The sequence below is a fragment of the Plecotus auritus genome (genome assembly GCF_963455305.1).
Source record: "Plecotus auritus genome assembly, chromosome: 6".
NCBI classification, from domain to species: domain Eukaryota; kingdom Metazoa; phylum Chordata; class Mammalia; order Chiroptera; family Vespertilionidae; genus Plecotus; species Plecotus auritus.
In genome coordinates this window covers 2,201,291-2,217,170 of record NC_137773.1, presented here as the reverse complement: position 1 = coordinate 2,217,170, position 15,880 = coordinate 2,201,291, and the positions used below count along the sequence as shown (strand labels likewise).

At 68.3% G+C, this 15,880-nt stretch overlaps 1 protein-coding gene across 1 annotated transcript in view; it reads right to left on the bottom strand.

Annotated features, from left to right (window-relative positions):
* Nucleotides 1–715: 715 nt before the first annotated feature.
* Nucleotides 716–15,880, bottom strand: part of SDK1 (sidekick cell adhesion molecule 1) — a gene marked incomplete at its 5' end in the record, with an annotated part of 646,035 nt that continues 630,870 nt past the window's right edge. The window contains 5 exons of the mRNA XM_080672625.1: nucleotides 716–1,477; nucleotides 6,765–6,894; nucleotides 7,212–7,332; nucleotides 8,990–9,127; nucleotides 10,208–10,372. Coding sequence (XP_080528751.1) covers nucleotides 1,226–1,477; nucleotides 6,765–6,894; nucleotides 7,212–7,332; nucleotides 8,990–9,127; nucleotides 10,208–10,372 — 806 coding nt within the window. The 3' untranslated portion in view covers nucleotides 716–1,225. The remainder of the gene's footprint in view (nucleotides 1,478–6,764; nucleotides 6,895–7,211; nucleotides 7,333–8,989; nucleotides 9,128–10,207; nucleotides 10,373–15,880) is intronic.

The window sequence follows — 15,880 nt, the reverse complement described above, 5'->3', positions numbered from 1 at the left end:
AGGCTCGGAGGAAGGACCAGGCCTTGAGCACCGAGGGGCCAGGTGTACAAGGAGCAAGCTGGTGGGGCCTGGCGTGCATGGTCGGGAGGCTGGGTGCACGGTCAGGGGGCTGGGTGCACGGTCGGGGGCTGGGTGCATGCTCGGGGGCTGGGTGCATGCTCGGGGGCTGGGTGCACAGTCAGGGGGCTGGGTGCACGGTCGGGGGGCTGGGTGCACGGTCGGGGGGCTGGGTGCACGCTCGGGGGCTGGGTGCACGGTCAGGGGACTGGGTGCACGGTAAGGGGCTGGGTGCATGGTCCAGGGGCTGGGTGCACGGTCGGGGGGCTGGGTGCACGGTAAGGGGCTGGGTGCATGCTCGGGCTGGGTGCACGGTAAGGGGCTGGGTGCACGGTCGGGGGGCTGGGTGCACCGTCAGGGGGCTGGGTGCATGGTAAGGGGCTGGGTGCATGCTCAGGGGCTGGGTGCACGGTAAGGGGCTGGGTGCACGGTCGGGGGGCTGGGTGCACGGTCAGGGGTGGTGTGGGAAGCTGGGGTCCATGAGGCGATTCAGGACCCCTTTTCTCAGAGCCACTTGCTTTATTTGGAGACGCGCGCTGCTGGCTCCCCGTGTACAAAGCTAAACAGCGAATGAAAGGCACCTGGAGACAGCGGAGACGCATTCATTTCATGTGACATATTTTAAAAAAAGATAAAAAGGTTAAAAAATACTCTGGCTGACAATGCACCGCACACACAGGGGCCCTGCCCGGCCTCGGAGAGCTGGCTGCGGGCCCTCGGCGGCCGGCTCGGGGCCCCGCTGTCCTTCAAGGAAGAAGGAAGGTGGGAGCCGGCGCTCCGCCCCGGTGACAGGGTGACCGCGTCGCAGCGGGAGGCAGCACCCCAGCCTCCTGCCGTCCAGCTGGTTCCTCCCCCAGAAACTGCCGGGTGAGCCGGGAGGTGGGCCGAGGCCGAGGAGGCAGGGGAGGCCGAGGCTGGAGGCCGGCAGGGTCTCCCTTGACCCCCTGCCCCGACCTCCTGCTCGGGCGCCCGATGGAGGCTGTGCGGGTTCAGGGACACGCCTCCTCGTGAAAAGAAAAGAAACAGCCCCGCCTCCTGACACGTCCCGGGAGCCCGCGTTCACGGGCGACGTCCCCTCGCGGGGCCCTTGAACAGAAAGCGAGCTCAGTCATTGGAGTTGGTTCCGAACAAAACGGACGCGGAGGGTCCCGCGGTGGCCCTGGCGGCGTCACACGAAGGAGGAGAAGCCGGTGAGCGGAGTCCGGGCGCCGGGGGCCGCGGGCGCGAACACGGCGCTCTGGGTGGTGACCACCGTGTGCAGGAGCGGGCCCTCGCTCCCCGCCACCGCCTCGTACCTGTGCGGGGCCGCCCGCCCGCCCGGGGCCTGGCGCTTCCAGGAGTTGTAGTAGGTGGGGTCGCTCAGGTAGTGGTTGACGAAGGAGTGCTGGGGGGGCGCGTCCTCCGACTCCGAGTCGGTGCCCTGGGGAGGGTGGGGGAGAGCAGATGTGAGCACTGGGGAGGGGAGGGTGTGGGGGTGGTCGTGGGGGGTGGTCATGGAGGGGGTGGTTGTGGGGGGGTGGTCATGAAGTGGGTGGTCGTGGGGGGTGATCATGGGGGGTGGTCGTGGGGGGTGATCATGGAGGGGGTGGTCGTGGGGGGTGATCATGGGGGCACAGGGCGGCCGGGCTGAGGCGGAAGCTGGGAGTGGCCAGCAGGCAGGACCAGCATCCGTCACCCAACAGGGACAGTGCCTGTCAGCCAACTGTTCCCTCCTCCCCTCTGTCCCCTGTCCTCCGCCACCCCATCCCACCCACCCGAGGGCACAAACCTCCGCAGGCCCCCCGCCCGCTCCCCATGTCAGGAGGCACAGGGGGTGGTGGCTCCGCCCCCTGCACTCCCTTGAGCTCCAGGCCCCGCTGGCAAGGGGCCAGCCACCCGCTCTTTTTAGGGACAAGTGGGTGTCAGGTGCCGGGGGTGGAGGCGTGAGCAGCCCCTAATGCTGCAGGCCATCGGGGAGGGGGAGGCTCACACAGGGCTGTGCGGGGAGGAGGGCCGGGCCGCGTGCCCTCACAGAGAGGAGAACAAAACGGTCCCTGGGCCCCACAGCGATGCACCTGCTTGCCCTCCCCCATTCGGCGGCCAGAGAGCGAGGGACCCTCATGCTCCCTCCCCAGCCGGTCCCTGGGCTGCCCCTGCCCCTGGCTGCCAGCGCTTCGTCCGGGAGCCTCCTGGCTGGACGGGAATCCCTTGTGCTCAGGGGGGGACATCCCGGGACCCCTAGGACACGACGGAAAATCTGGGCTGTTTGTAAGAAAGTAACGTGCAGGGCTGGCGGGGCTCCGTGGTTGAGCGTCGACCTATGAACCAGGAGGTCAAGGTTCGATTCCTGCTCAGGGCACATGCCCGGGTTGCGGGCTCCATCCCAGTGTGGGGCGTGCAGGGGGCAGCCGATCCATGATTCTCTCTCTCGTTGATGTTTCACTCTCTCCCTCTCTGAAATCAATAAAACACAGATTTTTTTTTATTTTAAAAGGAAAGTAAGTCCCTGCGTTGGGGCTTCTCGGGATGTGAAATGGGAGCTGCTTGTTGTGACATCAGCACTGCACGCTGGTCCCTCCGCGGCATGATCAGGTGGCCGCGGCCCAGGAGGCCCTCCCGCTCACCCGCCGCGGAGGGCAGCGGCTCAGGAGTCGGACGCGGCTGCCTCCAGGTGGGCAGAGTGTGTAAGTGAGCGCGAGCCCACAAGGCGGGGGGGCGGGGGGGATCCTGGGAGCCCCGCCTGCGCCCTACAACTCGCTCCGCTCCTGTCTCCTCAGCACACGGGACCGTCCCCAGCTCCAGGCCCCCTTCCAGCGCTCAACCCGGCCGCCCCGCCCCCCGTCCCCCGTCCCCCCAAACCCACGTACTCCGGACGGAAAAGCCGCTCTCGCAGCCGCCGGCCCGGTGCGCGCCTCGTCTCCCACCGCGATGGCTGCTGACCCGCTGGCGGGTCACATGACGTGCGCTTCAGGCCCACGGGAAACACGGGATTCCTAAACGCACCGGCCCCGGGGCTCGGATGAGAGCGAGCAGGCGCCTGTCTTTGGGGCTGCGGTGGAGACTTCCTTGTCTCCGTCCTCCGAGGCCTCCTCGGGGGCCACGGGGCCGCTGAGATGGGACAGGCCCTCGGGTCCTCCAGGGTCGGCGCCTGGAGGGGTCGCTTCTTCCGCCGCCGCCTTCGGTCCCGTCTCCCGGAGCTCAGCGGGGAGAGCCCGCGGCGAACACGCCGAAGGGCCCGTTTCTCACGAGAAAGTCACAGAGCACTGGACGAAGCAGCCATTTAGGCCCAGGTGTCAAATGGGGTCAAGGGTCACGCTGACCTGAGGGCTGAAGGTACGACTGGGGACGTTCACCCGCTTCAGGCCGCGTCCTCCGGTCACCAGCCCACGCCAAGGGTGCGGGTGAGCAAGTGTGAGCCGCAGCTTGGACTCCGTCCCCCCGGAAAGCCACGGCCCGCCGAGGCGAGGGCCCGGCAGGTCCTCTCGGGGGGACAGCGGGGCCAGGCCCGGCACTGGCATGGCGTCAGCCTTTTGGGAGCCCTCTGGGGACCCCTCCGAGCCCAACTTGAGAAACGGTTAGAGAGGCACTGGGGGTGTCCCTGGAGGCAGGCGCATCAGCACACGTGCGCCCGGTGCTGGGACCCTCTGCCCCCCTCCGCCGCCCCTGTGCCCTCGCCACCCCCCTTGCAGCTCTCGGAGGCCAGGTGGGCTGAGGGGCCGTCTGGGGGCCTGTGCATCGCGTCTCGCCGGCCAGCGTCCTGAGAGCGGGGCAGCCCGGCCTGGAGCGCGCATCAATGTCACAGCTGCACGCGCCGAGGGCCGACGCACGCGCCGAGGGCCGACGCACGCGCCGAGGGCCGACGCACGCGCCGAGGGCCGACGCACGCGCCGAGGGCCGACGCACGCGCCGAGGGCCGACGCACGCGCCGAGGGCCGACGCACGCGCCGAGGGCCGACGCACGCGCCGAGGGCCGACGCACGCGCCGAGGGCCGACGCACGCGCCGAGGGCCGACGCACGCGCCGAGGGCCGACGCACGCGCCGAGGGCCGACGCACGCGCCGAGGGCCGACGCACGCGCCGAGGGCCGACGCACGCGCCGAGGGCCGACGCACGCGCCGAGGCCGAATAAAGTCATTCCTTTCGAGACTGCTCAGTAGCTCCGCATCATCACACAGCTCCTCACCCCGATCCAAACGCCCACAAGCGGAGACGGGGTGAGACAATGTGGGTGCTGAAGAGGCCCCGCAGGAGACCCTGTGAGGGGGGTTGTCTGGCCCCCGGTGTTCCTGTCTGGGCTCTGACCTTCCTGAGTGACCTTCAGGAAGTGGTCCTTCTCTGCCTTTCCCGAGGGCTGAATGAACGGCGTGTCCCTCAGAGAATGTGATTGGCTGGAGGGTGGGCACGTGACAGAAGCTGAGCCAATGGGAACCCGCCCTGGGACTTCTCTCCGTGGCGGAGCAGTGCCTCCCGTGGGGACAAAGGTGGCAGCCGGGACCTTGAGTGGCAGGGCCGTGGTGCACGGACGTAGCTGAGTGGTTCCCAGGGTTCCAGAGCCGGAGTGGGGACCCCGAGCCACCAGGGCACACGCCCCGCGGCCTCCACTCCTGCTGGACGCTGTCGCGCTGCTTAGGAAGCCACGTGTGCTCCTGCCGCTCTGTGTCGCGTGTATCATGTAGCGTGTAGCGTGTACACGGCACTGCTACGTCGCGGGGAGTTAGAATTACTGACAGACTAGAAATGCCGCGGGCTCTTCATTTCCCTGGTTTCCTGTGTGATGGGAAGTCGCCACGGGTGTTGGTTTCCCGGGAAACTATCCCGGCCAGCGTGCGACCTGCCAGGTGGCCGCCGGGCGGCGGGCGGGAGCTTCTGACGGAGCCCAGGTGCCTGGCGAGCGCCGGCGGAGGTCACCGCGGGCTCCGGGCCCCTGGCGTGGCCGTGGGATGAAGGCCTGGCTGCAGTGACGGCGTTAACTGGGAGCGAGGGTTTCGGCCGAGTCGCTTGGAGCAGGAGATGGTGAGAGCTGTTTTTAAAATGTGATCCGCACAGCAGTCCCCATGGAACTGGCGAGCAGCGTGGGATGAACGGTGACAGCCTCTCACTTCCAACCGGAGACACAGACCACAGACCGGCCTGGCCGCGCTGGTCACGTGGCGCCAGCTAGAGCCGCGGCCCAGGCCGGTCTGTGCTTCCTGAGCAGGACTTCCAGACGCAGGAAAGAAACCCGGGGGGGGGCGGGGGGGCGGCTGCTGCTGTGTCCTGGTGGGACGTCATCTCCTGGGGAGCCCCGCTGCAGGGGTCCCGGATTCTGTCCCCCTTGACCGGCCCGGGGGGAGGGGGTGTGAGACCTGCCCTCCACAGCATCACCCTGTGGCCCTGCCCTGCCCGGGGGGAGGGAACATGAGACCTGCCCCCCACAGCGTCACCCTGTGTCCCTGCCCTGCGGCCACCCGGGCCGCACCCTGACTGACCCGGGCAGACAGTCACTCTTCCCCCAGCCTCGGGGGGCAGTGGACGGAGCGGAAGCGCAGGGTGCTCTCGGCAGGACCAGCACCGTGCTGTGAGTCCGCCCGTCACGGCCGGCCTCTGTGTGAGGCTCCGGGAGCGACGCCTGCCCTCGGCCTCAGGCCCTGCCCAGCTCCCGGCCCCGCGGATCGTCTGTGACGCCCCCGCCTCTGAACACCAGCGTGAAGGCCCGGCCAGAAGTCAGGGCCTCCAGGAAAGGGGGTCCAGGCCGCGCCCTCCCTCCTGTCCCGACTGTCCCATCAGCTGTGGGTGCAGAAGGTGCTTCCGAGAGGCTGGGAGAGGCGGCCCAGCAGGCCCTCCCCGAGGGCCCAGGATTTAGGGGGAAATTATTTTACGAGCAACCATTTACAGAGCAGAGGGACACAGGAACGAGGTTTACGGAGAATGGCGGGGTCTGAGCTGACCCGTGGCCCCCCTCCTGCCGCGGTTTAGGAGGAACCGAGGCAGCGCCCGGGCAGAGGGGCCCAGAAGACGAGGCCTCTCCACGGGCTGCTGACCGAGGGGTGGGCTGGGCCCGGGGCAGCGGCTGGCAGTCTCGCCCACCTGCTGGCCTCTATTCTAGGCCGGGGTCCCCCGACAGCCCTGGTTGGGATAGAGGGACCTTGCAGGACACCTGGGCGCTGAGCTGCCTCCCTGAGCCCTGGGCTGGGGTGCAGCTGGACCCGTGGATTTGTAAGCAGAACCTGAGCAGAGCAGGTGAGACGCGGTTGCTCGGGGAGGACAGGAGCTCAGGACCCTGCTGACTGAGCCGGGCGGCCGTGGGAATCCCCTCCGCAGCACAGGGGCTGGGACGGGGTGAGGGGAGGTGAAGCGGAGAGTCCTGGGGGTGTGAGCCTGGCGCCCCACGTCGCAGGCCCAGGCCTAGAGCCACCAGCCCTGTCTCCCAGGACACTCGGGTCTGCTCTGAGGGCAGCGGGATGCGAACGGGGTGCAGACCTGAGGCCACTTTGGGCACATGACCCGTCTGGGTGTCGCCTGGGGCCAGGGACCGTGATCCGTGAGGTCCCACGGGCGCATGGCCACGCCCTGGGCAGACACAGGTCTCCTGAGAGGCACCCACTGCCCGGCCCTGGAGGGGCTGGGGCACCGGGGGGCCTGGTCTGGCCCGGCGTCCTTCCCCTTCCCCTTCCCTGGCTGTAAGCGGCCGTCTGTCCCCGAGACGGAGACCGGAGCGAGGCCCGGAGGAGGCCGCGGCCCGCACTGACCTCGGATCCCGACGCGCCCTCCGCCTCCTCCGCGAGGTGCACGCTTTCGCTCAGCGCCGCCCCGTTGTACTTGCCGCCCAGGTCCTCGTCCGAGTAGTGCAGGCCGCCGGGGCTGGGCCGGGGCGGGGACCTGCGGGGAGCATGCGGTGAGGGAGCCCTGGGCAAGGATCCCGGCGGCCCCCCCCCGCCCCCCCCATCAGGCTGAGTGGGGGGAAGTCACGCCGTTGACACTGCGTCCGCGTGGCTTCAGGCGACACCCCGTGATGCGGGGTTCTCTCACCCAGGGCTCCGCTGACAGAGGGCCCAGGACTGGGGTTCTCCCGGGCCCCCCACACCCCTGGGACCTGCCCTCCTCACACTCAAGCCTCTCACCGGCCGGCCCCCTCCGCTCAGCGCTGCCCCTGCTGGCCCGGGACCGTGGTCGCGGGGACGGGGTGCGGGTCCTACCTGGTCCCGTTCTTCTTGGAGAAGGTGTTCTTGACACTGAGGTGGCGGCTGTTGAGCTCCAAGGCGGCGAAGCCCCCGTTGTCCAGGGTCACAGACTCCTCCATGTTGGAGACGCTCTTTCCTACGGCCGGGCCAGGCCCGTGAGTGGGTCTCCGTCAGAGCCCCCAGCCCCCCAATCCCCCGAGTGAAGGCTCCGTGCAGAGCCCCCAGCCCCCCGAGTGAAGGCTCCGTGCAGAGCCCCCAGCCCCCCGAGTGAGGGCTCCGTACAGAACCCCCAGCCCCCCGAGTGAAGGCTCCGTACAGAACCCCCAGCCCCCCGAGTGAGGGCTCCGTACAGAGCCCCCAGCCCCCTGAGTGAGGGCTCCGTACAGAACCCCCAGCCCCCCGAGTGAAGGCTCCGTGCAGAGCCCCCAGCCCCCCGAGTGAGGGCTCCGTACAGAGCCCCCAGCCCCCCGAGTGAAGGCTCCGTGCAGAGCCCCCAGCCCCCCAGCCCCCCCGAGTGAAGGCTCCGTGCAGAGCCCCCAGCCCCCCGAGTGAGGGCTCCGTACAGAGCCCCCAGCCCCCCGAGTGAAGGCTCCGTGCAGAGCCCCCAGCCCCCCGAGTGAGGGCTCCGTACAGAGCCCCCAGCCCCCTGAGTGAGGGCTCCGTGCAGAGCCCCCAGCCCCCCGAGTGAGGGCTCCGTACAGAGCCCCCAGCCCCCTGAGTGAGGGCTCCGTACAGAGCCCCCAGCCCCCTGAGTGAGGGCTCCGTACAGAGCCCCCAGCCCCCCGAGTGAGGGCTCCGTACAGAGCCCCCAGCCCCCCAATCCCCCGAGTGAAGGCTCCGTGCAGAGCCCCCAGCCCCCCGAGTGAGGGCTCCGTGCAGAGCCCCCAGCCCCCCGAGTGAGGGCTCCGTACAGAACCCCCAGCCCCCCGAGTGAAGGCTCCGTATAGAGCCCCAGCCCCCTGAGTGAGGGCTCTGTGCAGGGCCCCCCTATCTCCTGGCTTACGGGCCAGGAGACCAGAGAGAATTTTCCAGGCCCCGAAAGAGTAGTCCCCTCCCCAAGAGGAACCCCCAGGTGCCTTGCTTCTCCTTGTCCGCCTCTGCTCCCCTGACCAGACCCTAAGTTCTGGGCAAAACAGACCGCAAACCGCGCGGTGGCCCTGTGTTGGGCTCCCGCCAGCCAGCCTTGGGGACGGTGCTGAGCACGCGCCGGGGCCTCCATGGGCCTGCGCAACTCACCCCCATTTCCAACCTCAGGGTCCCCTCCCGGGGGACCTCCCACCCCTCAACATGCCCAATCCTCTGTCTGTGTGGGAGTGAAACGCCAGCAGAACAGAGTGGCACGTGGGAGCCTCCGTGGCTGGTGAGAGGGGGGATGGGGCCGGAGAGGGGGGATGGGGCCGGTGAGGGGGGATGGGGCCGGTGAGGGGGGATGGGGCCGGAGAGGGGGTGGGGCCGGAGAGAGGGGGTGGGGCTGGTGAGGCTCCATCTGGGCTGAGGGCGGAGGGAGCCGGCCTGTCCTCAGGCCCAGGGGCAGTGTCCCCTCCGTGTAACGCTCTCCTCTGCCCAGACCCACACCTGCTGCTGCGTGCGCGCCGTGGGCAGATGGGCACAGGGGGACTCAGAGGCCCAAGTTCCCGATGGCGCATCCGTGTACACGGCCACTCGGAGGGCAGAGACTGGCGCCTCCAGAACAGGCCTGCTGGTCTGTCCCCGCGGCGGGCAGGGCGGGCAGGGGACATGGCACAGCCTGGGGGCTGGGGTGGGGGTGGGGGTAGCGGGGTGGGGGCGCCCACCTGTGCCGCAGCTCCGGTGCCCCCGGCTCTGCCCGCGCAGCACCAGGGCGAGGGCCACCAGCAGCAGGATGAGCAGGCTGGACAGCGCCATCACCAGCAGGAACCACCACTCCTCGTAGAACGGGGTGTCCGCTTGCGCTGCGGGCAGACGGGCACGTGTGAGCTCGCAGAAGCCTTGGCCTCTGCCCGGGACCCGTGGGGTCAGGATGTGGCCGGGCCTGGGGACTGGCTCGGGCGGCCCCCCGTGAGCCGCGCTCTCCCAGACCTGTCCTGACCTCGGGGTCCAGTCTGCCCCCTGGCGTTTCCCTCATCACCTGCCCCCCTGGCGTGGGGTTTGGGGAAGGAGGAGCCACAGAGGAGGCCCCTCTCCAAGCATCGATTCCCGCCTCCCTGGCACCCGCCACCGCCTGGGCCCCGGCAGCCCCTGCCCGCCCGGCCAACGCAACTCAAGTCCAAGTTTCACTTGGCCGCCAGAGGGAGCTTCTCAGGGGGAGTCAGAGGGTCCCCTAAAAGCCTGTGGGGACAGACTGAGCCCAGCGGGCCCGAGCTGACCCGCTCACAGCTCGCGGGGCGCCCACACCTGTCTGGAAGGGCTGGGTGCAGGCACCACGGGCGGAGGGCTCTCTGGGTACCTGCTGGCCCCCCCACCCCCCACGGGGCTGTGTTTTATTTAGTTCATGTCTCTGCAAAGCTGATTGGAGCAACAGCCACTCCCAGATGTTTTCTCAGAAACGAGTGGAGAAGGCTCATGGACACGTGGCTGGGGAGGAGGTGCCATCCCCCGCGATCCTGCTACTGCACCCCGAGAAGCGGAAGCAGCTTCTGGAAGGTGCCGGGTGGCTCCGGGCTCCTCCGTGTGCCTGCAGGGAGCTGGCCCCGGGCCTCGGGCCGGCCACTGGGGGAGCCTGTCGGCACTGAGGCCGAGGCCGTGCCCTCAGAGCTTACCGCCGACGGCCGGCACCGGCTGTGTGTGGCTGTGTGTGGCCGCGGGGACCGTGGGTGGGGGTGGGGTCCTGGACGGTGTAGGTCGGCTACCGGGGCGGGACAGCTCTCTGAACCGTGTGGGTGCTCAGCTGCCACGCCGGGGAGCCCTGAGCTCTGACCTCACCCAGAGCGGCCCCCCGGCTGCGGGGGGCACAGGCCACACTGGGGCAGTGAGGACGCGGAACCGCACGCCCACGGGCCTCCCTCCCCCGAGAAGCGCGGTCCGGGGCCTACCTGACACGGCGGCGGACGGGCTGCTGGGCTCCCCGTAGCCCACCGGGTTCACGGCCACCACCCGGAACTCGTAGGTCACGCCCGGCCGGAGCCTGCCCAGGCCGACGCTGTAGGACGTGGCGCTCCCGGGGAGGCCCTTCGCGAACGTGTCCCACAGGCCTTCGTCTGCAAGAGCCACGCCCGGCGGCCCCGGGGCGGGAGAGCGGCTCAGCCCTGCGCCAGCGCGTCAGCGCGTCCCCTCCCAGGCCCCTCCCCGGGGCGCGTGCTCGGAGGCCCGGAGGCCCGAGGCGGGTGAGGTGCACGGGGTTGGGGTGCTCAGCCCTCTCCCTCAGCGGAGACTGCTAAGGCTGGAAGTGGGAGGCGGCACTTCCTGAGCATCCTCGGGGGCGCTGACCGGCCCCTCGGCTCTGCTGGCTCTCATCTCTGGTTCAGGATCGCGGGCTCAGCACGCCCCTGTGCCTGTGGCGCTCACCCCACGCCCCACGCCCGCCTCCCGACCCCCACGCCCGCCTCCTGACCCCCACACCCGCCTCCCGACCCCCATGCCCCACGCCCGCCTCCCGACCCCCACACCCCACGCCCGCCTCCCGACCCCCACGCCCCACGCCCGCCTCCCGACCCCCATGCCCCACGCCCCACGCCCGCCTCCCGACCCCCACGGCGCCCAGCCCGCCTCCGCTGGTCACTGCAGTGCCCGTGCGGCCCAGCTGCACCCTAACGGGAAGTGGGGACCGAGGCACAAACTTTACAGGCCAGCTCCACACCAACGGCGCTGGCTTGCGCTATGCGGGCAGCCCTGGGCAGGAGCAGGGGGCCGGGGGCCGGGGGCAGGGGGCAGGGGGCAGGGCAGCCCTGGGGAGGGGCAGGGGGCAGGGCCTGGACTTGGCATGAGCTGCAGCTTGTCACACCTGGCAGTGCAGCCGGGACTGGGGTCTGCCCATGCTGGGGACAGCCCGGCCGGCCCTCACCCCAGGACGCTGCCTGCACAGCCACACCCAACTCGAAAACTGCCACCCCCCCCCGCAACGTGAGCACCCGCAGTGGCTGCAGCACCCCCTGTCCAGGACCAGGCCGTGTCTTCCCCGAGCCCGGGGGCCACCAAGTACAAGTGCACGTCACACACACACACACACACACTCACACATACACACACATACACACACATACACACACACACACACACATACACACACATACACACACACACATATACACACACATACACACACACATACACACACACATACACACACACATACACACGCTGAGCCGCACAGCCGCCTGCACACCCTCAGCCACTCCCCAGCAGTGGTGCCGCCCGTGTGCGCTGGCGGGGGGCGCGTGGGGGGGGGCAGGAACGGGCACAGGCCACCACGGGATCCTGCTCAGCCTCAGCAACAAGGGGAACTCTGCCCCCCACAACGCATGACCCCGAGGCCACTGTGCTCCGTGAAACTAGCCGGTCCACAGAGACAGGGAGGAGGGCGGGGCCGGGCTGGGGGGGGAGGGAGCGGTTAATGGGGCAGAGCCTGGGTTTGGAGGAGCAGAACATTCCGGAGAGGACGGTGAGGCCGCACGGCAGCGTGAACGTGCTGTGTCCTGAACTGCGCGCTGACCTGCGAATCTCAGGTTCCATAACTCTCACCCCAAAAGCTACGCACTGAACCCACTGACACGCGACCTCAGGACAAGGCTAACCCGAGGGAGGCCAGCAAGGGGGTGCAGAGAGCGGAGGGAGCGGAGACGGGGTCCTGAGCGTGGGCAGCGGGACCGAGGAGTGTGACCGGACTCCTGCCCTGGGGCCGGCAGAGGCGGCGGGGGAGGCTGAGGGGCCTGGCCCAGCGCCCAGTGCTGTGTGGCCCGCGGAGAGCGCAGCCTCTGGGCCTCATCTGCAGGCGGCAAAGGCGCGGAGCCTCGGCCCGGGGCCAGGACCACACAAGCCGACGCGGTAAAGGGCCGGTCCGATGCCCCGCGTGGCGCACGCCGCCCCTCGCAGTGTCTGCGTCAAACAGGACCACCTCTCAGGAGGCCGTGCTGACACGTGGCCAAGGCACCCGGAACGTCCACCCTTCTGTGGTCCTTTGAGGGGGCGGGGGGCCGGGGGGGCTCCCGGGAGCTGCGGCAGCGGATGTGGAACCACCTCCTCGGCCTCGGGCCGGGTGTGGGCTGGGTGAGCCCCACAGCGAACACAGAGGAAGGGCTGCGGCACGTGGTGGGCACGGGCTTAGCACCCACAGGTTCCTCGAGGCTCGGGTCACTGCGGGCGGGTGCGGGGAGCTGTCAGGGACAGCGCTGTCGGGCGGGAGGGGGGCCGTGGCTGTTTCTAGACTTGATTGTACTCGGTTCTCGCCAAGCTCCCCGTCACCCCTAAGAAGGTTACGATGGCCCCGCAGCCTGAGCCTTCCTCTCCCACAGAACACGGAGGTTTGCACGTGGACCCGTGCTGTGTGCGACTTACATGCGGGTTTTTGTATGACAGCGACCGGGGAATGAGGGCGCTGCCCCTCCATCCCGCCCCAGGTCACCCCTGGCCCCTCTGTCCAACCCCAGTCCACCCGTGGGAGCCACTGGCCCCTCCCTCCTTCCCTCCCTCCTTCCTTCCCTCCCTCCCTCCCTCCTCTCCCCACCACTCCCTCCCTCCCTCCCTCCCTCCCTCCCTCCCTCCCTCCCTCCCTCCCTCCCTCCCTCCTTCCCTCCTCTCCCCACCCCTCCCTCCCAGGCGCCTCTGTGCCCGCAGCCTCGGGGCCTGCACAGCATCCTGGCCTGCTCAGCCAGCGAGGCCCAGCACATTCCTCCACTCCACGCTCCCTACGACCCATCCCTGTTCCAGGCTGTCCCTGCAGCGTTTCCTCTAAGAGAGACCACGGAACGCTATTACAGAAACGAAAGAGAAACCCCGACCCGGAAACTGGCTGCTGCTGCAGCGCTGGTGAGGGCGCGGGGGGCGGGGGGGTGCGGTGCTGAGCCGGCAGGGCGGGTGCGGAGCCGGTGCCGGCAGCATGACTGCCTGGGCGCTCCCCGCGGCCGGTCCCCTCCTGTGCCGTCACCTGAAGCCACGTTTTAGTTGAAGCTCCGTCAGAGCTCTCGGGATTGTGTGCATTTTTCATGAAAACATTTTAAAATATTGATACAGCATCTCAGCCCAGAGTGAGGCAGTTAGCAATCCACTTAGGGTGAAAAATGTTGGGGGCGGGAGTCATTCCAAGAGATTTCCTTAAATTAACTGAAGAAAACGCTCACAATTTATTCTGCTTAATTCTTCCTCTCCGGAATGAGCATCTTCAGCACTTTAGGCCTCATTTATAACTCACCGGGGCACCGGGCCACACGGACTGTACGTGGCTGTTGCGTGTGGGAGAGGCTGGGCGTGGGGGAGAGGCTGGGCGTGGGGGAGAGGCCAGGCGTGGGGGAGCCGGGGGGGGGGGTTCCCACCTGCACCTCTGCAGTCTCACCAGCAACGGGAGCCACTTCCAAAGCAGGGGCTACGCCGCGGAACTGCCAGCTGTCACGGGATCGGGACCCCAGTCACCCTGTGCCTGCCCGCACCGAGTCCGACTTCACGGACATCAGTCTCCGCGCTGAAGGAGACTGCCATCCGGGCCTGACGGTTCTGGTTCCACTGACTCACACGCCCCCGTGACTGAGCCCCGGCCTGGCAAACGGGAGCCCGTCAGCTGTTGGTTTCTCACACAACCACTCATCCCGCATCAACCGTCAGGCGGGTCAGACACACCACTGAGGCCAGGGCTGCCACGGCTGTCACCCCCCAGCGCCCCTTCACCGCGGCCTGGCTTACGGCAGGAGGCCACATGAAGGCCGCCTGTGCAGAGGCTGCCTGTGATGGAGACCCCCCCCCCCCCCCACCAGAGAGTGATGCGAGCCTCCGGCCGTCAACGCGTGGTTCTGAGGGGCCGGAGTGGGTGAGGCCAGAGGTGGGCGAGGCTGGAGTGGGCGAGGCCGGAGTGAGGCAGAGTGCCCTCCTGCTGAACCTGCTGACCCAGGAACTCCTGTGGATTTTATACCTTCAGAAAAAATACTGGCTTTCTTCTTTGTTCAGCTGAAAAGCCCCAGAACGAAGGAAATGAGTGGGAGGGGTGCGAGGGGCTCCCAGGAGGGTCCCAGTGGGCGAGGCCTGCCCCCCCCCCAGCTCCAACTGGACCCTCCAGGGGAGGAGTGTGTGCGTGTGTGTGTATGTGTGTGTGTGTGCGTGTGTGTGTATTACTTTTAGGCTAAGCTTTTTGTTTTGAGGTCATTGTGGATTCCATGCAGTTGTGGAAATAAAACAGAGACCCATGTGTCCTTTCTCCAGGGTCCCCCGAGGGTGACAGAGTGCAAACGACAGGATGTTGCAAGCAGACATGGGCGGCAGCACAGCCGGCTCTGAAACAGCCAGACCCGACACAGCCGGACCCGACACAGCCGGACCCGACACAGCCGGACCCGACACAGCCGGACCCGACACAGCCGGACCGGACACAGCCGGCTCTGACACAGCCGGACCCGACACAGCCGGCTCTGACACAGCCGGACCTGACACAGCCGGACCCGACACAGTTGGAACTGACACAGCCGGCTCTGACACAGCCGGACCTGACACAGCCGGACCCGACACAGTTGGAACTGACACAGCCGGCTCTGACACAGCCGGACCTGACACAGCCGGACCTGACACAGTTGGAACTGACACAGCCGGACCTGATACAGCCGGACCCGACACAGTTGGAACTGACAACAGCCGGACCCGACACAGCCGGACCTGACACAGTTGGAACTGACACAGCCGGACCTGATACAGCCGGACCCGACACAGTTGGAACTGACAACAGCCGGACCCGACACAGCCGGACCCGACACAGTTGGAACTGACACAGCCGGCTCTCACACAGCCAGACCCGACACAGCCGGACTCGACACAGCCGGCTCTGACACAGTCGGACCTGACACAGTTGGAACTGACACAGCCGGCTCTCACACAGCCGGACCTGACACAGTCGGACCTGATACAGCCGGACCGGACACAGCCGGACCTGACACAGCCGGACCGGACACAGCCGGCTCTCACACAGCCAGACCCGACACAGCCGGACCCGACACAGCCGGACCCGACACAGCCGGACCCGACACAGCCGGACTGGACACAGCCGGCTCTGACACAGCCGGACCCGACACAGCCGGCTCTGACACAGCCGGACCTGACACAGCCGGACCGGACACAGCCGGCTCTGACACAGCCGGACCCGACACAGTTGGAACTGACAACAGCCGGACCCGACACAGCCGGACCCGACACAGCCGGACCCGACACAGCCGGACCCGACACAGCCGGACCCGACACAGTTGGAACTGACACAGCCGGACCTGACACAGCCGGACCCGACACAGCCGGACCCGACACAGCCGGACCCGACACAGTTGGAACTGACACAGCCGGACCCGACACAGCCGAACCCGACACAGCCGGACCCGACACAGCCGGACTCGACACAGCCGGCTCTGACACAGCTGGACCTGACACAGTCGGACCTGACACAGTTGGAACTGACACAGCCGGCTCTCACACAGCCGGACCTGACACAGTCGGACCTGATACAGCCGGACCGGACACAGCCGGACCCGACACAGCCGGCTCTGACACAGCCGGACCGGACACAGCCGGCTCTGACACAGCCGGCT